A 24513-nucleotide genomic window follows, 5' to 3' on the forward strand; every position below is an offset into this window, starting at 1 on the left:
ATTAAGGTCATGTTAGATAAATGCCATTGGCTGTAAAAAAGAATCAAGGAGACGCAGGAACTAATTAAGCACTAAAGAAACAATAAAATAAGAATTTCGGGTGATGGAGTGCTCAATCTCAGAAAGTAATCCTGAACTTCTTTTCGGATCCTACATATGTTTCGCTGGAGCTGAAAGAAAAAATTTCAATAAATTATCATTTCTGCGCTCGTTTCGATGCAGAGGAACATGGGACATTGGATACGGTGTATTACAAAAAAACTATTAGCATTAGCTTTATACAAAAATATTTTAGTATGGAAAATTAAAACGTTTGCGTGGAAAGTAAGGCTCCTACTGCCAGATTCCCAAAGCTCTTGGAATCTACGAGCTGGCGAAAAGGGACTACCTTTCTTGTTGTCTTCGAGAAAGATATATGAGGACAGGTCATTCCACATGGAATTGTTTAGCTTATTTTGGATGACAGTCAATTTGCATGAAGTTGTTGATTTCATTACTTATTTGTTTTTAACTCTTGAATCTTGTTCAAGAATCACCTTGAATCTTATTTCTGCACTTCGTTTGAATCTTATTTAATAACCTGACAGCTTTTGGGATTCAAATAACCAGGGACTTCTCCTGTATTATGTTTGATGCGTGAGAAAGCGAAATCCCCCCATAGAAATAATGGAATCTTTGCAATACACAGACAGGTAAATCTGAAATATCTTGTGAGTTGGGTTTAGTCGATTTGTTTCCCATTCTTAGGTTTATTTCTATTTCAGTTTTGGCTTTCAATTTTTTCTTTTGAATGTTGCTCATTATATTTAGGACATCGAAGTCGAGCTGGAGTTCGACAGTGGAAGGCTTGAGCGTGGTCCTTGTACTTCCTCTCCTTCTTACCTCGCTTATTGTTCAAGCCCACACAAATTTTATCTTCAACCAATTTAGTGCGTCCAGTCTCGAACTGTTTGGTAATGCTTCAGTGCGGTCCAATGCCATCTCCCTTACTCAACGAGCTCCATCTACTATTGGCCGTGCTTTCTATCCACATCCCGTCCGTATGAAATATCTGAATTTCAGCACAAGTTTTGTGTTTAGCATCGTTTCTTCTGCAAGTTCACGAAGTGGGGCTGGTCTGGCCTTTCTAATGACCTCCCATAGGTCTCCACAAGGATTTATAGCAGGTCAGTACCTTGGCTTGATTAACAATTTATCAACAATGGGAGAGGCGTCTAATCATCTGTTTGCAGTCGAGCTCGACACCATGAAAAACTCAGAGTTGAGGGACATCAACGACAACCATGTTGGTGTGGATCTCAACGACCTCATATCTGTAGATTCCAAGGCTGCGGGCTACTGGATCAACAGCGGCCATTTCCAGGAGATGAACCTCAAATCTGGCCAGAACATTCAAGCTTGGATTGATTATGACAATCTTCACAATGAGCTCCAAGTCACCATTATGGAGGCTGGTCTTGAACGCCCACAGAAACCATTGTTACATATGAGAAATATATCGCTGTCCAACATTGTGGAAGAGGAAATCTACGTTGGTTTCTCAGCAGCAACGGGACTCATGGTTGAAGAGGCTTACATCCTGGCCTGGAGCTTTTCTACGAACGGAACCGCCCAGCCTCTGAGAACATTTAACCTTCCATCGTTTATAAGCAGAAAATCCAAGAGCTACCGCTACCGACTGATAGCCAGCATTAGCACAGCTTGTGTGGTGGTGGTGGTCGTGGTAGGATTAATTGTGCGGTTGAAGAGAAAGCAGTACGAAGAAGTAATGGAGGAATGGGAAATGGAGTATTGGCCTCACAGGTTTAACTACAAAGACCTACAGACTGCAACCAAGGGATTCCAAGACGAACGGCTTTTGGGAACCGGAGGCTTCGGTCGGGTATACAGAGGAGTCCTTCCCACAAACGGCCTTCAAGTAGCTGTGAAGTGTATCCTTAGACAAACCGATGAAGGGGTGCGAGAATTCATAGCAGAAATTTCCAGTCTTGGTCGGCTTCAGCATCGAAATCTTGTGCAGATCAGAGGCTTCTGTAGGCGAAAAAAGGAGCTGTTCATAGTTTATGACTACATGCCAAATGGGAGCTTGGACAAGATGATATTTGGAAAGCCAAAAAAGATGCTAAAGTGGGATCAGAGGTACAGAGTGATCAGAGATATTGCTGCGGGGCTGCTGTATCTTCATGAAGAGTGGGAGCAGTGCGTAGTGCACAGAGACATCAAGTCCAGCAATGTTTTGCTAGACTCGGAGCTGAATGGGAAGTTGGGGGATTTTGGGCTTGCCCGGTTGTACGAGCATAACCAAAGCTTACACACAACTCGTGTAGTAGGAACACTGGGTTACATAGCACCGGAGTTCGTACAGACAGGGAAGGCAAGCCCCGCCACAGATGTGTTCAGTTTTGGTATTCTTATGTTGGAGGTTGTATGTGGAAGGAGGCCCGTGGATCTCTCGCTCCCATCCGAACGAATAGTTCTGGTGGACTGGATAAGAAAACTCTACTCTACAAGCAGTCTGATGGATGCGGCCGACCCAAATCTTGGTGGGCAGTATGTTGAAGATGAGATGGAGAGAGTGCTGAAGCTGGGTCTGATCTGTTCGAATCCTCAGCAAGAAGGCAGGCTTGGGATGAGACAAGTACTGAAAATACTTAACGAAGAAGATCCAGTACCAGGTTTTGAGTCTCCATCTTATTTGGATATGGCATTACTCCACAATGCTTCCAACTCTTTTCTATATTACAGTAGCAGCACAGATGCTTCCATTTCCAAGTAGTAGACTAGCTTTCTGGCAGTGTCACTGTATAAATGGATCCTTTTGCGGCTTCATGTTGCTATTGTTACCTTGCTTCAGAGAAAGGGCTATCAGATTTAGGATGAACTAATCATCATAGTTTATGTTTTGGTGCATCCTAATGTATGGATGGCCATTTCCATCATTTAGTCTTAGAATTATACTATATGATATTTGAACAAACTGTATAGCTTCATCTTATTAGTGTAGTTTTCTTTTATTCGAAACACTTATTAGATGCTATTATTTTGATATAAAATATTGTTTAATATAGTTTTTAATGTTTAGTAATTATTTAGTTGGAATGCATCAGTTTCATACAAGTACTTTGATAGAAAATAGATAATTATTGTTAAATATAGTTTTTAATATTTACTATTTATTTAGTTGGAATTTATTTTCTGATGAGAATCTATGTTTGTGGATCTTTGGTGACACTTCGAGCTATTCTTTGATCATGTAAGGACCTAATATGGAATTAAAAGTTTTCATATGGTTTATGTCTAGTGTTTCATATGGTTTATGTCTAGTGTTTCATATGATTTAGGGTCAGATGTATTTGTTGTAATACGTTTCTAGTTCTTGCGGAATGTTTTAGATCTCGAGGCCGACTCAGGTGTTAGAATGCCTATATATTATAATATGATGTATCAATGAAGTAGAATTCATCATATCATTAGACTTGAATCTAAGATATTTGACCTAAGATTATAAGCAACATGTATTTATGATCCAGGCATGTAATAACTCCCTGTACATTTGATTTTTTTATGAATAAATGTTGATCTTGCTTGGTTCTCTCTGAATACTTATTGTTTCTATTGTATTTACTCTTGCTGCATGATTGGATTGATCCCATTGAGGTCACTCAAACCAAGTGAATGCATCAATTGAAGATCCAATAACTAAGTAATAATAGTGTAGATATTCCTAAGATTCAATAGAGCCCACTCCAAGATAAAGTGTTGATTCAAGATATTTCGAAGTTTCTCTGTCTAGGATCTTTTCGCCCCCATTGGAAATCTTAAAAGTTTATCATTCCCCTTCACCTCCTTCACCTATGACTACACCGCATCCTTGCATTTCCCCCTTACAAACTCTAGTGTAAAGCCTAGGTAAATTATCCCATTCTAAAATATTTTTACAAGGTTCCCCTTTTTACACAAATCTATTAAAAGAGGTGAAAGATTTTTTCTTAAACTCAAAGGTGTTGGACTAACTGCCAATGTTCCCCTTCAAGATTCGTGACATGGCTTAACTGCCTCTTGTGTTGTATAAGTCCAGTGGTTGTATCGAGCATTGATAGGTTGATCTTTTGGTGCAATAACAACTTTAGATTGTAACAAGTGGTATCAGAGCTTGGTCACAAGTACAAATCTCCTCAAGTAATGCTTAGGGGGAGATTGTTGGACTAACTACCAATGTTACCCTTCAAGATATGTGAAAATGGTCTATAAGTCTAGTTGTTGTATCGGGCATTGATATGTCGATCTTTTGGTGCAACGACAACTCTAGATTGTAACAAAAGGTTTTCTAGAATATGAATATCCTTAGTCCCAACTTCTAGCAGGTTAATCTCTAGATTCTAAATTGAGATTCATTGTGTTACCAAAAGATTGGATTTGATTTAAAACTGAAGAGGATTTTTAAAAATTCTCTTCTTCAAAGGACTATGAAAATATGGCTGAGTCTCTTCTACTTCGAGTAGTAGAAGAAAAAATCTCAAAAATATTCAAGAGATAATTTCATCTATCTGAGCCTAATCATTGCTAGCTACAGGATCAATTCAAATCAATATTCTCTATACTTTCCCTGAAGATGTATATATATCAAAGCCATTATAAGAAAAATGTTGAATCTCCTTATTCCTTTGTAAAAAAGAGAGGCTTCCTACCATGAGATAATAAGAAATTGATCCTAGTACTTATACTACTATTGTCTTTTTGGTTACACCAAGAAAGTTAGAAGAATAGGCTCAAATCACTATCATGAAGAAAGGATCAAGTTCAAGGAGACAAATTCACTCTCCTAAGCCACAATGAAGATCATACCATAGAATATAAGGGGCATTAATCCCCCTAAAAATTACCTCATTAGAATGTAATTAGATAAAAGTAAGGCAGATACAATTCTAGTACATAAGACTAAGTTAACTTTGGACTCTAGTGACTTTTTCAAGTGATGACATCTATGTTCAAAATTTCTTGAAGCTTCTAGTGGTATTGAAATCTTATTGAGAATGTAAATGGTGCATACTTAACTAATCACTTCAAATTCCTAATAGATTCTAGTTAAAATTTCCTTCTTTGACCCATCTTTTCTTCTCCTCAATGTTTATAGGCCAACCTCATCTATAAACCACTTTGTCCCAAGAATCACACTCTATGGAAGGAGTGAAGATTATGTTTGTAGAGAACTCGATTACTTGCATGAATAGGTTCAAATGATTTTTTCTTATAGAAAAAATATTGGATAGGTTCTCCATAAATTCAAAATGAATTTTAGATAAGGGTTTTTGCAACTAAAAAAATGAACTTCTCTAGTTTTGATAATTTCCTACTATAATTGTTAATGAGTGAGTAGCAAATTTGAATGATAAGCAATGAATTCAAAGTGAACGGGAATGATTCAGATAACAATGAATGTGAATGAAATATATTTTCATAATATTTTGAATTAAAATGTCTGCTTACATCAAGTTTTGTGAAAAGGAAAAAGAGCTCACACTTTTTGGACATTTTGTATGAACATGAAAATATTGCTTTCTATAAATCTCTCCTTATGTTGCTTATTGTGGCATATTTACATCCGACCATCTTCGTTAAGAGTTCAGATGCTAGAACACAACCCTTTAAGGAAGATACATATATTATGCATATTAGTATTATCTTATATTATGGATAGTACATATGTGAACAATGTTTAATGAGCTTACTTAATTATGATCATAATAAGAATTTAAAAAAAAAAGTAGGAATGAGAAAACCATCTATGGACAATCTAAGAAAAAGACATTATGAATAAAAAATAAACTTGAAATTTAAATTCTTAGATTTATAAAATTTGTCTATTTCATAAGCATATAGAATACTTTCTAGACAATGTGTTTATTGAAAGAACATCTGAAAGTTGTATAATCATGCATTCCCAAAATAAATAAATGAAATAAATATGAGATTTTTCAACACATGGCCACCTTTTTTTAAATTTTTCTAATAGTTTGAGTTGTCTCCATTTGCTAATTTCTTCCATATCCTAGCATATTTTATCGTATCCTTTCCTTGAATATTGAAAATTATTTAATATTCTTTGTGACTAGATGATCAAGAACACTATAATTTCCTAATGGGACTCATTTAGACTTGGTATATCTTCATCCAATGTTCATTAGAGAAGAAATATTACACATCTTTTCTATATGATTGACATGAATACAAAATACTTACTAACATCATTTGATGCTTATAGAGATGATGTTGCTTCTTAGTTGGACATTTTTCTCTTAAATATCTTTCCTAGTGTCCATTATGGAGTATTGTCATCAACTGTCCCACATCTTTTCATCATTACTCACTTTACCAAGAGCATTGTTATTGCTTATGATAATGGACTACAATAGAATGGATTCTCTTTCTCTACCTTCACTTTTCTTGAGTATCTTATCTCTCCTTTTTGTCTTACTAAGAAGGCGAATGTGAAATTAAATATTAAAAAAGAAGAAGCTAATTAATATTTTATAAGAATTAAATTACTAAGTATTTATACTTCACAAAATCTTATTTTATACTTTAGGTATATAGTGTGACAGTTGAATGACACATGTTAATGTAAAGGTGATAATGTCTAATAAAAAATAAAGAAATAATAATAATATTCACTTAAAAGGGTGTTTGATTGAATTAAAGTTATAGAGAATTTAGGATTATTAATATGGAAGGTTCACTGTCAATTTACTTCCATTTTATTTTATCTAATGGTCTTTGTTTTAAATTGTAATCATTGATCTGATGATCTTTGATTTGAACAATGAGTACTCAAAAAAAAATCCTAGAACTATAAACAATTTAGCCTTTTAGTTTCACACATGTTCATAAGGATCTAAACATGGTTGAAAAGATAATTAGGCTCCAACACTAACCTGCTTATTTTATATAATAGATAAAAGGGGACAGGGAGAAATAGAATTTATAATTATAATTTTTGATTGTGTATATTGCACATATATTTAACTTTTTAAACATGTGGAATTGACATCCAAAATGGTTAGATTTTGAATTGATGTCCAAAATGGTTAGATATTATTTTTAAATTATTCTAAGCCTCTAATATTTCACAAATTTTAAAAATTATTATTAAATCATAGATTTATGGGACTATTATGTGTTTTAGGGTATTAAATTAGAAATTGTATAACACAAAAGTATTCACTCTCACTTTTTGTAGTAGTTGAAATATATTGACTATTTTAACTTAGTATTTTACCACTCTAGGTTTTATGGAAACTTTATTTTACTATTTAACCCTAGTTGTTTACTACTATAGTTTTTCATAGATATTTTGCTTGATAAATACATTTTGATAAGGGTGAGGATGCAAATATGCAAGAGTAAAAAAATTTGCAAAAACATATCACATATCTCTATCTCTATCTTCCTCTCCCATGTTCATATCTAAACACAGTTCCCTCTCTCTATCTATTAAACTCTCTTCATCATCCTCTTCCTATACCTTCAAATCTAAGCATCCGAGGCATATTTCCTCTCTCTCTCTCTCTCTCTCTCTAACTTCCTTCCTTATATATCTCATGTCTATCTCCATATTTCTATATCCCCCTTTCTTATCCATTCCTTATGTCTTTTCTATATGTATTAATATTTACCATATCTATCTAGCCCTTTCTCCCTAATTTTAACACTATAATTATTAAATTAATCCATTAATTCTAAATAATATAAGTAATCAATAGTAATATTATGGTTTACATTTCTCTTACTATCTCTTTGTTAATTATGTTTTCACTTATTTAAAAAACAAGTTTTGAAGGGACCCAAAATCCTTTACAAATTGAACCACAATTAGATATTCAATATAATTGTTGTCTTTTTTGGTTTGGCAGACTGCAATGAGAGCCCTGTGCTTTTTGTTTGCATCTCAAGCTAGGGCACTCATGCCTTAGCTCTATTTTGTGTTTTCAGAGTGGTGTGACAGTGGGAATTTTGTGTTTGAAGGGCTACTAATTGGGTGCCTCTTCCTGTTGGGTTGTGGATTGGGCAGTGATCTAGAGGAGGAGTCTTTTACTGTGCACGAAGATCATTTCATACTTTCCTACTAACTTGTGTTGTGCATGGGTAGTGGGTATTTGATAACCCACGACCCTAGTCTTTTCTTTTTTATGGAGGACAGGGTGTGAAGTTGTAGGTTTGAAGTTGGAAGGGACTAGATTAAGAGAGGGGGGGTCTCCCTTTCCAAATTTGTGGTTCTTGTTAATGGTTGATGCTAAGGAGGAGACAACAATGAAGAGCCTGCGCATGGATTTTTGGGTGGCTTTAGGTCCTAAATTTTTTCATCAAGGGATGAAGACTTTTGACAATAATCTATTCGCTTAGAACTTTGAAACTGTTGATTTAGGGCTATTTAATGGCTCAAGGATTATGAAGACCAATGGATGTCTTGAGAGGTGCAAGGAGATGCCAAAACTGGTTGTCCCAGTTGAAATCATTACGGATGATGTTGAATATTATTCAAATCATTCCCTATACTGTAAGTCTTTAGGAATGAGGGTTTCCTTGCAATTCTTAGAGGTTTGGGCTAAGAGGACTTGGGAGCCAGAAGGGGAAATGGAGATAATATTGCTGGCAAACAGTTATTTCATGGTTACTTTCAACTATATTGCTGATCAAAATAGGTTGTTTGAGGGAGGTCCTTATTTCCACAATAAGGTAGGGTTGTTTATCAAGCCATGGCATGCTAGATTCAACCCCGTAGAGGAGCTACCTAATTGTGTCCCAGTTTGGGTTTATTTTTTGAGGTTCCCAGTGGAATGCTGTCGAGAGGATGTGTTACATCTTTTAGCTTCAATGCATGGAAATCCTATAGGGACTTCATCATAGACCTTGGGAAGAAAGGTAGTGACTTTTGCTTGCATTTGTGTTGAAATTAATCTTAGTAGACCTTTACTAGATGCAATAGAGATGTGTGTGGGTTCTTATTCTTGGGTGCAAAAATTGGATTATGAAACTCTTCCTTTTAATTGTCACCTTTGTCGAGAATATGGTCATTTGCAATGAAGATGCCCAAGGAATAAACCTCAAGAGTCCCTTTCGTCACAGCCTATGAGCAAGCCTCTTGAGACAGATAAAGGGAAGAGCATATCTCCTGATGAGGCAGGTGCTTTTGATGGTTTTGTTTCGATTAGGGGTGAAAATTAGAATAGGGGTCAAAAGAGGTCTTTTAAAGAAAGGTAGGACGATGCCTTTAATAGGTTTGAGGTTTTGGATGAGCTTAGCCAATAGGAGGTGAACCCAAGTTTGATCAATTTGGATCATGGGCTTGTGGACTTAGCTCAAGAGGATCCTATTATTGAGTCTACTATGGATCCCATAGGGGATGAGTGTCAGCAATTAAATGTTGATCTGGAAAAAGGGGACTTTAGAGGTGCAAGAACCCTTGGCCATTGTTACAACAACATGTATGGATTCTTCGGCTATTGGGTAGTACATTGGTTCAAGTTTGGTAGTAAAGATTAAGCCTCCTCCCAAATTGGGTATTCTGTAGAATGATATCAAGAAGGGTGGGGCAGAGAAATTTGTTAAATTTGGTAGAAAAAATGATGTAGAAAAGATTAAATTAGTTGGTGAAAATTTGGTGGAGTTGGGGGCAGTTAAGCCTCTAGATTCTATTTTCTCATACCCCTTGAAATGATTGTTTTGTCATGGAATATGCAGAGCTTGAATAGTGGCCCTAGACAAAAAGTTGTTCATGAGTTAGTCAGAAGACAAAGTCCCGATGTTCTATTTTTGCAAGAGACTAAGTTATCTGTGGAGAGTATGCAAGATTTGAAGCCTAGGTTGTGGAGAAGTGGGGAATGCCAATGCATTGGGGCTCATGGTTCTTTTGGGGGTTTGGCCTATTTATGGAATCCTAGAAAAATCTAGCGTCTTTGGTTGATCTCCTCTAAATCCTCTCTGTCCATGATTGCTACTTACCTAGAGATAGGGGACGTTATATTATTTTCCAATATTTATGCTCCTACTAACTTTTAGGGTAAACAAGTGTTGTGGTCCCACATCATGTTGATTCATAGCATGTTTCCCTTTTACCCTTAGATCTTGGCTAGAGATTTCAATGCTATTTGTGAGCTAGCTGAGAAGCGAGGTGCTACTAGAAGGTTGAAGCCTTCTATGCTACTACTTCAAGACAATATCAATACCTTGAACCTTGTGGATATTAAACCTATCAATGGTTAGTTCACCTGGAACAATCGTTAGAGTGGAGAGTTTTGTATTGCAGAAAGGTTAGATCGGTTCTTGGTTTATTGTTACTAGATTGGAGGGATGTGGTCATCTTGCTCTAAGATCTTGGATTGGAGATGATTAGATCATTGTCCTATTAAACTTTCTATAGAATCAAATTGGGTGCTTCAGAAGCCTTCCTTTAGGTTCCTACTTATGTGGCTTCGAGACTCATCTTTGTATGATTTGGTCTCTGATTGGTGGAAGAAAAGTAGACTAGCCTATGGCACTTCAATGTATATTTTTTCTAAGCTTCTTCGATATGTTAAATTTGAGCTCAAACGATGGAATCATTTGCATTATGGGAATCTATTCCATGAAAAGGTAAGGGCTTAGGCAGATTTGGATGATATCACAAGAAGGATAAGAGAGGAAGCAGTAACAGATGAATTGCTTTAGGAAGAGGCTCAGGCTATGAAATTTCTTAAAGAATGGGAACTGTAAGAGGAAATATATTGGAAACAAAAGGCATGAATCGAGTGGCTTCAGGAAGGGGAAAAAAAATGGCTTTTTTCTTCAACTCTGTGAAAGCCGGAAGACATGGTAATTCTATCTCGGGGTTGGTGAATGATATAGGAGAGCATCTTTCTTCCTTTCTAGAAATGTTTAGGGAGGTAGTACAATACTTTGAATCTCTCTTTAGAGAGGACTCACAGGGGGGTCTCTTGAGGAAGAATAGGTTCTTTCATGTATACCCTCTCTTGTGACCAAAGAAATTAATCAATAGCTCATGAGGGATATCTTGATTGAGGAGCTTGAAGGGGTTGTTTTTAATATGAAGAAAGGGAAGGCACTAGGATCGGATGGCTTCCCCATTGAGTTTTTTCAAGAATTCTAGGATATCATTAAATTTGACCTCCTGGCTATGGTTCATGAATCTCAACACAATAAGTAGATATTAAGGGCTCTAAATGCAACTTTTCAGCTCTTATCCCCAAGAAGGGGCTGATAGGTTGAGCCAATTTTGGCCCATCTCTTTATGCAATGTTATTTACAAAATTATCTCCAAATTTATTGCAAATAGGTTAAAGAAGGGGCTTGCTGATTTGATCTCTGAGGAGAAAAGTGGTTTTGTTGTGAGTAGGCAAATTCTGGATGGGATTTTTATTTCAACTAAGGTCATCCATTCTATGGCCAAATCAAAAGAAAAAGCGATATTTATAAAATTGGATATGGAAAAGGCTTATGACAGAGTAACGTGGTCCTTCCTATGGTGGGTTCTTAGTGCCTTTGGCTTTGTAGAAGATTGGATTCAATGGGTTTGGAGTTGTATTACTTTGGTCTCTTTCTTGGTGCTTATTAATGGGAGCCATTCTGAGCTTTTTGGGGCTTCAAGGGGGCTTCGTCAGGGAGACTCTCTCTCCCCTTACTTGTTTATTCTTTTGGTAGAAGGCTTGGGGAGATGGATTAAACAAAATGTGGAGTCTTGTTTTATTCAAGGTTGGATATGGGGTGGAGCTTTACCTCCGCAGACTCACTTGTAATTTATAGATGATATTACTTTGATGGGGATGGCTACAATGAGGGAGGCATATAATCTTCATAGGGTCTTGGATGTGTACCTGGCTACCTTAGGATAGTAGATTAACAAGGGAAAATCTTCCATCTACTTCTTCAATACTTCAGGCTCTATTCAACAAAGGATTGCTCACACTTTGAGGTCTCAAATTGGGAATCTTCCATTGAAGTATCTTGGCATTCCCATCTTGGTGAGTAGGCTTCCCAAGGAGTCTTAGCAGGTTATTTTGGACAAATTTTAGGTGAAAGTTAATCATTGGACTCACTATTTTTTATCCTTTTCTGGTCGTGTCTAGTTGATTAACTCAGTTGTGCAGGCTTTGCCCATTTATAGATGCATGCTCCAAGTTGTTCCTATGAGCTTTCTTAAGGATCTAGATTCTGTGATGTGCCAATTTTTATGGGCGGGCTACTTGGAGGCCTCCAAATGGAGTTTGGTTAGATGGGAAATGGTTTGCAGTCTAAAAGATTACAGGGGACTAGGCTTGAGGTAGTTGACTTTGACAGGAGAGGCATTGGCTGCTAAACTTTATTGGTGGTGGTGTAATGAGCAGGATAAAAGCTGGGCTATGGTTCTTTCTCAGAAGTATCTCTTGGGGATTTCTCATCTCGATATTTCTAGGTATCCACTTGGGGGGAAGGGATCTGTGATTTGGGATACTTTATAGAAAGGGGCTAAGCTTATTAAGGATGGATTATTTTGGATATGCAAGAGAGAGGTAGAGGCTCAATTTTGGTCAGACTCTTGGGATGGATATCCCCCAATCATTTCTTAGTTCCCTAACTTAGTGTTTCTATGTTAGTGGTTTCTGGAGGCTAGTTGTTCATGGGTGAGTGATTTTAAGTCCTTTTTCCCTTGTGGTTAGATGGAAATGGCTAAATGGAAGTCCCCAAATGAATGGTTGGTTGCTAATTTATAGAAGCAGTGTGCTATGTTGCAAAATATCCTCTCCAGTAGAAGATGTTGTTCTCTCCAGGAAGACAATGTGCTAGCCTAGTTTCCCAATTCTAAAGGGACCTATATGGTTGCCTCTGGATACAATAGATTGGTGTCTCATAAGATGGTTCTGCTTGAAGTGCAATGGTGGAAGAAGGTTTGGAACAAGCTATCTTGGCCAAAGTGCAATTGTTTTATCTGGATGTTAGCTTGGAATAAGTGTTTGACTTGGGATAATATCCGAAAGAGAGGATTCCATGGCCCTTCTATTTGTGTTATGTATGGGGCTAATGACGAGGACTCTTCCCATTTTTTTTTTTGTTGCTCTTTTGCCCTGCAGCTTTGGCATTTCTGGTGGGAAGTTTGGACAATTCCTTGTGTCCATGCTTCCTCCTTGATTGAGGTTTTGCAGGGGATGAGACAGCCCCATTCTATGGCTCCTTTTTTGTAGGAGGTGTGGTTTGTGGGGCTTGTCTTCTTATTATGACAGATTTGGCTAGAGCACAATTGAAGGATTTTTCTTGGAGAGTAGAGGCTAGTGCAAAAAATTTGGTAGAGGTTATTGGGCATGATTCAATAGATAGTGGAGGCTAAGTGTGAAGTGGAATTACCTTTGAGGAAATGAGATATAGAGTTGGTGGAGAGATTGGAGACTTTGGGGTCTTCTTTGGCATTAACCAGGGCTAAGAGATGACATCATATGAGGCAAAAAATTGACATGGTTAGTAAATGGCAATCTCCCCCCTATGGGGTCTTGAAGATCAATATTAATGAATCTTCAAGGGGTAATCTGGGTCTGGCTGAAATCGGTAGAATTGGTAGAGATGCTATGGGATTAGCGGTTTTTCTTTTTTGATCTTTGAGGGGATTCACACTATTAATATAATGGAAGGATTGGCTATTCTTGTTGCTCTTAAGAAAGCTTATGCTTTAGGCTAGAGAAAAATTATTTGTGAGTCTGACTGCCAGGTTTTGATCAACCTACTTATTGAACAGAAAGTGGTTGATGTTAATTGGCAATTGGCTAGGATTGTGCAAAAATTTTTGCAAATTATTTCTTTGATGAAAATGGTGACTTTTGCTCATATTCCAAGGGAATGGAATAGGGCAGCTGACTATTTGGAAAAATGGACTTCCGAGCATGTTAAGGGATGGAGAATTGAGGAATGGGAGTTGGTTCCTCAAGAGCTCTATTTTGACTTGAGGAGCATTCTTGATGGTGGAGAATGATGATAGTTGATGGTGTTGGCTATTTTATCTCCATGGGCTATCCTTGTGCTTCTTCTTGGGACCTTTGGTCCTTGATCTCTTTGTATTAGTGCTTTCTGATTTTTAATAAAGTTTTAAACCCTTTATTATATATATATAATTGTTGTTTGGATTTGTGCCAATAGATATTCAATATATTCAATTTGGAAAATCTTCTTATCATGTCTGTGGATGCTCAATGAATAACCATGTGTGCTTGTCAATATGATCTCTCTTTAAACTTGAGGGCTCCTCCTACTCCACATACATCATGTTGGTCATTTCATTAAATTATTTAGTCATAGGATGAGCCTCTTCCTCAATATGATTCAAGCTACCAGTATCAACTTGTGAAATTGCCTTATTACTATTGAAGTGTCCCTTTGATCCTTTAACTTCCAATTGATTTCCCTCAACATTGATTTTATGTTTAGTTTCCTTTTTCTCTAGACCTTCTTGGATGTCTTCAAATTTTCTTGTTTCATAGGAAAATCTTTAGCCCAATGAGCTTATTTTCTATAATGAAAATGAGAAAAGGGGAAAGATTTCAACTCAGTGGTTTGTGACCAAGCCTTGAGTTTAAAATTAATAAAAAAGTTTCATAGTAAATCAGCCAATTATTTAATATTGACAAAAATTCAAGCATAAACTAACATCTTCCTTATAGGCATCATAGAATCCATAGATAACGAATCTCCAAATTAGGTTGCTACACCTCTAAAAATCTCCTCATCCCAAAATTCTAAAGCTAAGCCAAGGTGTAAATTATGAAGCAAGTCAAGGGAAGAAAATCTTGATTCTCATTTCCAAAGTGTGTGATCAAGAAAGCATTGAAGTCCCTCCAACAAGAATAAAAGGAGAATATGCATGACAAAATACAAGAAATAAAAACCTTTTTCCATAGTCAAGACATCAATCCACCCCTTATTTTTTTACTTGTAGATCACCCAAGCATGAAAAAACTCAATGTTTTGATGAGGACTAGTAAATTTACCAATACATTGTACACCAAGGTATGCTTTCTAGTTTTAATTTATTTATGATAAACAAGATATTTTATAGTGAATTCAAAGTTTCTACACTTTTAAACTTGAGTTGACTTCTCTTTCATCTTCAAATATTTTTTTTAGTCCCTATCTTATTATTCATTGCATATTTGATTTGAAACTATCACTTCTCTATTAAGACCTTTATTGCACATGACAATAATTGGTTGAGTTTCTTATCAAATGATCTCGTCTACTACAAATATATGCAAAGACAAAAGACAATTTTTTTCTCAATTAATATACTTATTAATATAGGGTATAGTTATCTTTTTGTTTCAAATATTTTGAACTTAGTCTTTTTTGTATCCTTGTAAGTATTTCCATGGATGATTTAAAACAATAACTTCTCTAGTGAGACCCTTGTTGCATTAAAAAGTGACTAAGTTTCTTATCAATTGACCTTATGTACCATAAAAATAGATGCAAAAACATAAAGAAATTATTTTTCTCAATTGACTTTGTACACATATTTGGCATATCCAATGCACAACAAGGTACAATTGCTAGTTTTAATCAATTTATGATTTTTTTAATACAATTGATAGTAAATTTGAAGTTTCTACACTAACTCATTTGGATCCTAGTCATCTTTTAGCTTTCAAGGTTTTGTTATAATAATATTTTTTAAATACATATAAGTGGTTGAATAGTTGATTTGAAGTTATCACTTATCCAATGAGATCTTCATTGCACACAAAAAATGGTTGAATTTCTTATCAATTGATCTCATAGACTAGAAAAATATATAAAAATATTATAAACCAATTATTTCTTAGTTGACTCTCCATGAATTCTTTGGTGTTATCCATTGCACACCAATTTAAACTTGCTAGCTTTTATTTAATTTATACAAAAAAGATAGTTTATAGTGAATTTGAATTTTGAATTTTAAAAGAGGGAAAAATAGAATTGAACCTACTTCTCTAATGGTAAGCTCTAATTAAAATTTGATATTACTAAAAGGAAGTTGTAAATATTTTGACCTTTGGGATATCCCAATCAACATACCCACTAGAATGTTTGTATCGATTATATAGGGGATAGGGACTAGCAATCGTGAGGGCCAACTTTGTCAACATGTAGCCACTGCATGGGATATTGTAGGACCTTTTTTTTTTTTAAAGAAATGTAAAATGGACATTGAACTACCTACAACTAAGGTTTGAAGGTTTGACTCATCATACAAATCGTTAAAATAGCACACATAGTAAAATGTGTCCAAAAAATGACATTTAAATATTTGACCAAAGCTCAATCTAAAAATCTCTAATAATTGAATTTTAAAATATCATTTGTTGTTAATAGTATAAATTGTATAACTATATGAAATGTAACATATATGCAACTTAAATAGACCAAATAGTTATTACTAATAATAAATATTTTTTTATATATAACTTTTATATTAAGCACAAGGAAAAATACTTCAACACAAATAAATAAAAAATAAAAATAAAAATTATTGTTATAAAAATAACACATTATTATATAAAGTACATCCTATATCCAACACAAAGGGACGAGCGGTTGAACACTAAATTTATTTGACAATCTCACAAATTTATAAGAAAATACAAGACATTTATTAGTATTCACCTTTTATATTTGTGATGAGACACTCTTATTAATATGATTTTCTCTATGCATATACATTGTTATCCCAATAGTTGTATACATAAGAATAAGATTTGTACACTAAGATATGAATGTTTATTTAAGTGAACATCTTATTTTATTAAGTGAGCATATTACTTTATTAGTGACACACATATATTAGATAGTTATGATATTTTGTTTGAGACAAAAATTTGTTCATTTCACTTATTAATGAATTCATTTATTTATTTTTTCTATAACATTTATAGGTTTTCATGTGTTCAACTATTGCTCTATTTTTTATCATCATTTAATTTTTATTATTTACAAATAGATAAATTAATTATAGTATATAATAAAATTGTGTTACAAGATTTGATAATATATTCACAAGAGGGTGATTGACTATTGAACCCCACTCAATTATTGGTTCATTTCTTCTAGAAGTTGAATTTCCATTGAATTAGTCCAACATAAATATTGATTGGACTTTTACGATGAACAATGTAAAAGAGCTTCAAGAATGAAAATAATACTTTAAGACTCTTAATTATTAATACTCAAAATTTAATGAAAACCTAAACTATTAATTTGAATTCTTATTAATTATAAACACCTGATAACATTGATACTGATAATGATAACATTTTTCAATTATTATATTTGAAAAATTAGCATGCAAACTCTTTTCAAGTCAAAGTTGTCCATGGTTGCATCGGTAATGCCTTTCAATCCTCACATGGAGCCATAGGCATAAGTGAAGACAATTATAAAGTGGTCGTGGGAAGTACATGACATTAGGTCAAATCCAATAAGAACGTGAGTTTAACATGTGGTGAAGAGGAAAATTTAATAGTTATGTCAATAGTCAAGTCAAGTAAACAATATTGACTAGTTATATAATAGTTGAATGTCAAGTGGAGGAAACAATACATTAAATAAAAGTTGTGCAGCAAGTCAAGTAAATGATATTGACACATTAAATAAAAGTTGAGTGTTTTGACATTAATGTAATTAAATATATTATAATGTTAAAAACTATACTAAACAAATACTTGTTCCGTACAAATACTTGCATCCATTAGTATTCCAAAGTTTCCAGAGAGATCAATAGATTGATGTTACACCATGAAACCACTAGAAAGAGAGCTTGACTTGGAAATGAAATCATCTATATTGCCACTTGAATATGGAAGTCGTATTCTTAAAGAACTACAGAGTGAACTAACATCCAAAGAAAATAGAGAGTCAAAGTTTGGTAGTGGAGCTTCTTCTTCAAGAATTTGGAGAACTTGTCTCATCATAAGCCTGCCTTCTGGTTGAGGATAAGAATAGATTAGACCAAGTTTGAGCACTCTTTCTATCTCACCTTCAATATACCACCCACCAAGATTTGGGTCGGTTGATTGCATCAGACTGTCTCTACCATGCATATTTTATGTTTGGTTATAACAATTGAAAGGAATTGAAATAAGTTTTGTTTTAAATTTTTAATAATTAAATTATTTTTTAGTTTGATAATATTTTAAAAAAACAAGATTTTTAACTTATTAAAAGTGATTTTGACTAATTTTTTAAAAGTTAAATTATTTTAACTAGCCTTTATTTTATTTTTAAATTGACTTTAAAAGTGAAAGATATACTATAACCAAGCAAGAGCCTATAACACATCGGTAAATTGTGAATCTCTCATCAAAGAGGTCTTGGGTTTGAATCTACTCAAGATTAACACATAATAATAATTAATCTAACAATAATAATAAAATGAATAATAAATAATCTAGGCTTCAGCTGATTACCTATTAAAAAAAAAGAAAAAAGAAAGATATACTATAACCTTTGAAATTCATCGAAATTCAAAAGACATTATATTGTAGATTATAAATTTAATTCTAAATTAATTAAAATTATTTTAATGAGTATAAGATCAAAAGTAAAATCATTTTATTTTTAAATACTTTAAAAAAATTAAAAAATACAAATAATTCGAGATCATTAATATGATATTTAAATGATCTTTCATCATAGTTCTAATTATAAGACTAAACTCAAGATTTATTTGTAAAGATAATTTTATGAAAGTTTAGAAAAGATATCAAATATGATATTAGTCTTTTTTGTCATTTAAAAAAAAAACATATTAAACATTAAATAATGTTGACTGAGTTTACATCTTATGATGAACGTAGAAAATAGTCCAAAAATGCATTTGAATGGAAAAATACAATCAAATGGAAAAGTTACAAACTTGACAACCCATCAAATTGAGTTTATTAAAAACTGGAATAAGAATAAGTTATTCTTATTCCACCTTTTTTTGGAAATTTCACTATGCTCATTTTGGGATCAAATTAGGATAGGCGAATTCTAATTCCAAATTTGTATTTTGCAAACAAATGTCAAATTGCTGATGTGGGTATTTAGATTTTCCTATTTCCACTCAATTCTGCAACCAACCGAAACCTAAGTGCTTAATTATTATATTCTTAAAATTAAAAGATCTTTTTAAGCTGAAGACTTGAGAAGATTCATTATATTATTAAGAATCAAGATGGAGTTATTTCAAGTGGAAGAGTTGAGTCAACAAGATTTATTATAATGGGGAGTAGGAGACATTTGGTAGAATCCAACAAAGGAATTGATTTTAACGTCTGGGGAGGAAGAGATTTTAGTTGTTTCGGATTAAGGTCAAGTGGAGTAAATAGTATGTACATTGGAAACAAACTATTTAGAAATTGAAAAGAAACCAATTCCAATTAAATAAATGTTAATGTTAAAAGCTATGTTAATGATAAAAGCTACTGCGTTCTGTAGAAATACTTGCGTCAGTGAATATTTGAAACTAAACAACATGTTTACAATAAGAAGGCCACAAATAGAGATCTTAACTTATACAATGACACCGCAAGAAAGATCGCTTGACTTGGAAGCGAAAGTGTTTGTGCCGCGGCTGTAATATGGTGGAGACTTCCACATATTGATGGGTGCAATTGTCTCCATGTAAAATGGAGTACTGAAATCTGGTATTGGAGCTCCTTCTTCCAGTATTTTCAAGACTTGTCTCATTCCAAGCTTGCCTTCTCGCTGAGGATTGGAACAGATTAGACCCAATTTCAGCACTCTCTCCATCTCATCTTCAACATACGGCCCACCAAGATTTGGGTCGACCTTGTCCATTAGACTGATTGCAGAGAATAGTTCTCTCACCCAGTCCACCAGAACTATTTTATCAGATTGGATGGAGAGATCCATGGGTCTTCTTCTGCATACAACTTCCAACATAAAAATAGCAAAATTGAACACATCTAAGGCAGGGGTCACCTTTCCTATCTCTACGAACTCCGGTGCGATGTACTCCAACGTTCCTACCACACGAGTGGTTTGTAAGCTTTTTTTATGATCGTACAGATGAGCAAGCCCAAAATCCCCTAGCTTCCCATTGAACTTTGAGTCCAGCAAAATGTTGCTTGACTTGATGTCTTTGTGTACTATGCGTTTCTCCCACTCTTTGTGAAGATACAGTAGCCCCACAGCAACATCTCTGACGACTCTGTACCAGTGATCCCAGTCGAGCAACTTCTTTGGGCTATCAAATATCATCTTTTCAAGGCTCCCATTTGGCATGTAGTCATACACTATGAATAACTGCTTTTCTCACTTGCTGTAGCCTCTGATCTACACAAAGTTTCGATGTTGAAGGTGACCAAGACTTGAGATTTTTGCAATGAATTCCTTCACCCCGTCGTCAGTTTCTCTAAGAATATATTTCAGCGCTACTTGGACGCCACTTGTGGGAAGTAATCCTCTGTATATCCGACCGAAGCCTTCAGATCCCAAAAGTTTTTCTTCTCAGAAGCCCTTGGTTGCAATATATAGCTCTTTGTAATGGAACCTGTGAGCCCAATACTCTATCCCCCATTCTTCCATTACTTCTCCGTACTGGTTTTTTTTCAACCACACAAGTGATGCTAGCATTGCCACTAGGATGAGAACAATGCAAGTTGTGCTAATGCTAGAAATTAGTCTGGAATTTGAGGTCTTGGACTTTCTGTGTGAGAAGGATGGAAAATTAGATGAATTTAGGGACGTGGCATGTCCATTTGTAGTAAAGCTCCAGGCGAGTATGTAATTCTCTTCAACAAGAGTTCTTGTAGGTGCCGAGAAACCGACGTACATTTCTTCTTCAAGAATGTTGGAGAGGGATAAATTTTTGAGCTCCTTGCGAAGATCGTCATAATCAACCCAAGCTTGAATATTTTCCCTGCTTTTGAGATCCAAATCCTAGAATCGGCTGCTATTAATCCAGTAGCCTGCAGGAGTAGAGTTTACAGACATGATGTCGTTGATATCCACACCAACATGATTGTCGTCAATATCCGCAACATGCAAGTTCATTGATGTGTGAAACTCGACTACAAATAGACGATTAGAGGAATCTCCCATAACTGACAAATTGCTAATCAAAGCATGGTACGAACCTGATAAGTATCCGTCTACAGACCTGTTGGGGGTCATTAAAAATGCCAGTCCATGCCCACTGAATGTTTTTGAAGAAGCAACAATGGAAAACACGAAAGTTGTTGTGAAAGAGAAGATAGAATTGAGAGAGGCAAGATCTTTCATACACATAGGATGGGGATAGAAAGCTCACCCCATACTATATTGGGATGGTTGATTAAGGGAGATGGCATTGGACCACACAGAAGCATTTCCAAGCAATTGGAGGTTCAACGCATTGAATTGGTTGAATATAAAATTTGTCTTAGCTTGGACAACATACGAGGCAAGGAGAAGATAAAGAAGGACCATGCTCAAGCTTTGTACTGTCGAACTCCAGCTGGACTTCACTATCCTATTTGAATTTAAAATATAATAAGCAACATAGATCAAAATGGAAAAGAAAACTTTGAGGCAGTCGACCAACAGGTTGCAATAATTCTTTTTGAACTAGGAATACACCTATGAATGGAAAAGTTAAAAATAACTAAATTTGGCTTACAAAATGGTACAGATTTACCTTTCTATTTACTGCAAAAATTCCATTCCTTTTAGTGTTAATACAGAAAGCTCTCCTGTAATTGGAATCCCGAAAGCTATTTGATTATTCGAATATGAACGAAATGTAGAAAGGGGAACCAAAATAAATCAAAAACTGAAGAACCATTTATCAAGAACTTTTTGCGAAGCCAAACCAGTTGTGGAAAAGACCATAGCTGGTCCAATGGTAGCGGCCTTTACTTGGAAGGGGCCTACATTTTGCTATCGTAGAATACCCACATATTCTGAAGCTAGATTTTGTTGGAATATTAAATGAAGCATACGTTTGCTCCTTGAGCCAAATGCTTACCTACCATCTTTGACACCTAGAATAGATAGAAACATAAATACGATGGGTGAGATTTTTTGAAATCAAAAAATAGGGGGAAAATGAAATGTGAAAAAAAGAATGTTTATTCATTCATTCAGTGAGTTTTTCAGCAGATCAGTAGTTGCAGAGCACAACAGAGCAGAAGAATGAAGAAGAAAAGAAGTTTGTGTCTGTAGTTGCATGTGTTTCCCTTGTTCTCTCTATAAGTTTTTTGAATTTGTCTTGTTGAAGTAGTGATTGCTTTAGGCACCATTGTATGCAGCCATTAGAGTTGCAGGTTTAAAGTTTTTGAAGCATTATCAGTTTAGGGTTATTTTAGGATTTTTTTTGGTTGAAGCCGAATACTCCTAGATTTTGTAATGGTTTAATCAAGTTGAATAGTAAAGTAAGAAGGCATACTTGAATCCATTACTCTTCCCTTGAATGTTGCATTTGATAAGTTTGTTTTGAAGCTTAATGTTTTGGCTCTCTGGTTTTAATGGTGAAAGCATTCACGTTGGAATTTCTTAAGTTATAATTTTTTAGTTTGAAATAGAGCACTCGACATCCTCTTTCTCAGTTGGAGTCGAGCTCACTCGGCATCTATTGTTGCCGAGCATTGACTTTGTGTGCCAGGCATTTTTTTCAAGTGCCGAGCTAACTCGACACTTACTGCATTCTTCTTCAAGTGTCGAGCATCCTGTCACTCGACACCTGTTGCCTGTTAGTTAGCACCATCAAGTGCCAAGCAATCTGTGACTCAACACCTTCAAGTGCCGAGCAAAACTAGCACTCGGCACCTTCATGTGCCGAGCAGTTTTTAAGTGTCGAGCAAAGATTTTAGGTTTAGGGTTGTGAGTTGTAATTTAAATTTATAATATTTCTCATATGGTATCAAAGATTTGAGGCCCCACATCCACAGTGAGTTAGGGCATTTGTTTTTTTCTTGGGATAGTTGACATGGAAGGAGATGCATGAAAGATATGGCAGTAACCACCATCCTTTAATGGGAAAAATTATGATACATGGGCAAAGAAGATGAAGACCATAATGGTTGCAAATGATTTGTGGGAGTTTGTAGTTAATGGATTCAATGATGTAATTGATCCAACTCAGTATGTTGCCCTCACAAATGCATAGAAGACTCATTTGAAAGAGTCAAGGAGGAAAGATGCAAAGGCATTAAGTCTTATTGAAGCAGCAATGACAAAGACAATTTTTCCAAAGATTGTAGCAACAAATTATGCAAAGGAAGCATGGGATATCTTTGAGACAAACTTCAAGGGGACTGATAAAGTCTGCATAGTAAAGCTACAAAATATAAGGAGGGAGTTTGAGAACCTTCAAATGAAGGAAAATGAATCAGTTGTAGATTTCAGTTCAAGGACCTCCAATGTGATTAACCAACTGAAGTCAAATGGAGAAGACTATCAAGAGCAGAGGATAGTGGAAAAGATATTTTGGAGTTTACCTCATAAATATGATAATTTGGTCATGACCATAGAAGAGGCAAAAGACCTCACTATTTTGACAATGGATGAGTTAATGGGTACACTTCAAACCCATGAGCATAGGATCAACAGATCTATTTCTTCATCTTCCCAAGAGCAAGAATTCAAGGCTCAGACAAATTCAAGAGGAAGGGGAAGAGGAAGAAATGACTCAGGCAAAAACTCTAGAGGTAGAGGCCGAGGTAATGGAGGATAAAGGAATGCTACAACAGAAAGCTCAGGAAGAGCAGATAAGGCAAGTAGCTCACAAAATATTTCAAGAGGAGGTAAGAAAAATTACAACTCAAATAAGAGTAATGTAGAATGCTACTACTGTCACAAATATAGGCATTATGAAAATGAATGCTGGAAGAAGCAAAATGATTAGTCAGGACAAGCAAATGTGGCTGATGTTAATATGGGAAGTGGAAACAATGCCACTACCTCATCATGTGTAATGTTGGTGAAGAAGGAAGCCTTGAGGTTTGGTACCTCAATAGTGGATGTAGTAACCATATGAGTGGTAATGAAACTTTTTTTTCATTCATTGACAAGAGTTTCAAATCTTAGATTAAAATGAGAAACAATGAAACCCTACCAATTGTGGGAAAATGATCTATTATGGTCCGCACCAAGAAAGGTGAGAAGAAGGAAATACAAAATGTGTATTTCACCCCTGATATGAAGCACAATTTTATGAGCATTAGTTAGCTCATTCAAAATGGATACAAAGTGCTGATGGAGAATGACACGTGTGTCATTCATGAAAAAGATGGGAGCAAGAACTTACTTGTAAGATTTCAAATGACAAAGAACAGAATGTTTCCCTTGAAGATAGTGACATGTTTCTCATCTCAAGTTGGTGCTGCACCTCCCACACAATCATCTCTAAGGAGTGTGATTGAAGACCCCTCATGACTATGGCACCTCAGGTATGGTCATCTTGGCTATGCTGGTTTAAATTTATTGTCAAATAAAAGAATGGTAGAAGGTTTTCCACGCATAGGAAATTCATGTGACAAG

At 35.2% G+C, this 24513-nt stretch overlaps 1 protein-coding gene and 1 pseudogene across 1 annotated transcript; one reads left to right on the top strand and one right to left on the bottom strand.

Annotated features, from left to right (window-relative positions):
- The first annotated feature begins 666 nt into the window (after positions 1-666).
- LOC149549334 (L-type lectin-domain containing receptor kinase SIT2-like) lies at positions 667-2776 on the top strand. Its single transcript, XM_089794897.1, is given in 2 exon segments — positions 667-710; positions 811-2776. Coding segments are annotated over 2 exon segments (2010 nt in total).
- A 16766-nt stretch (positions 2777-19542) lies between these two features.
- Positions 19543-20277, bottom strand: LOC149549335 (L-type lectin-domain containing receptor kinase SIT2 pseudogene; annotated as a pseudogene).
- Positions 20278-24513: the final 4236 nt, after the last annotated feature.

The sequence above is a fragment of the Cupressus sempervirens genome, chromosome 7, assembly GCF_028749045.1.
Source record: "Cupressus sempervirens isolate cs-2001-9-10 chromosome 7, ASM2874904v1, whole genome shotgun sequence".
Classification (NCBI taxonomy): Eukaryota; Viridiplantae; Streptophyta; class Pinopsida; order Cupressales; family Cupressaceae; genus Cupressus; species Cupressus sempervirens.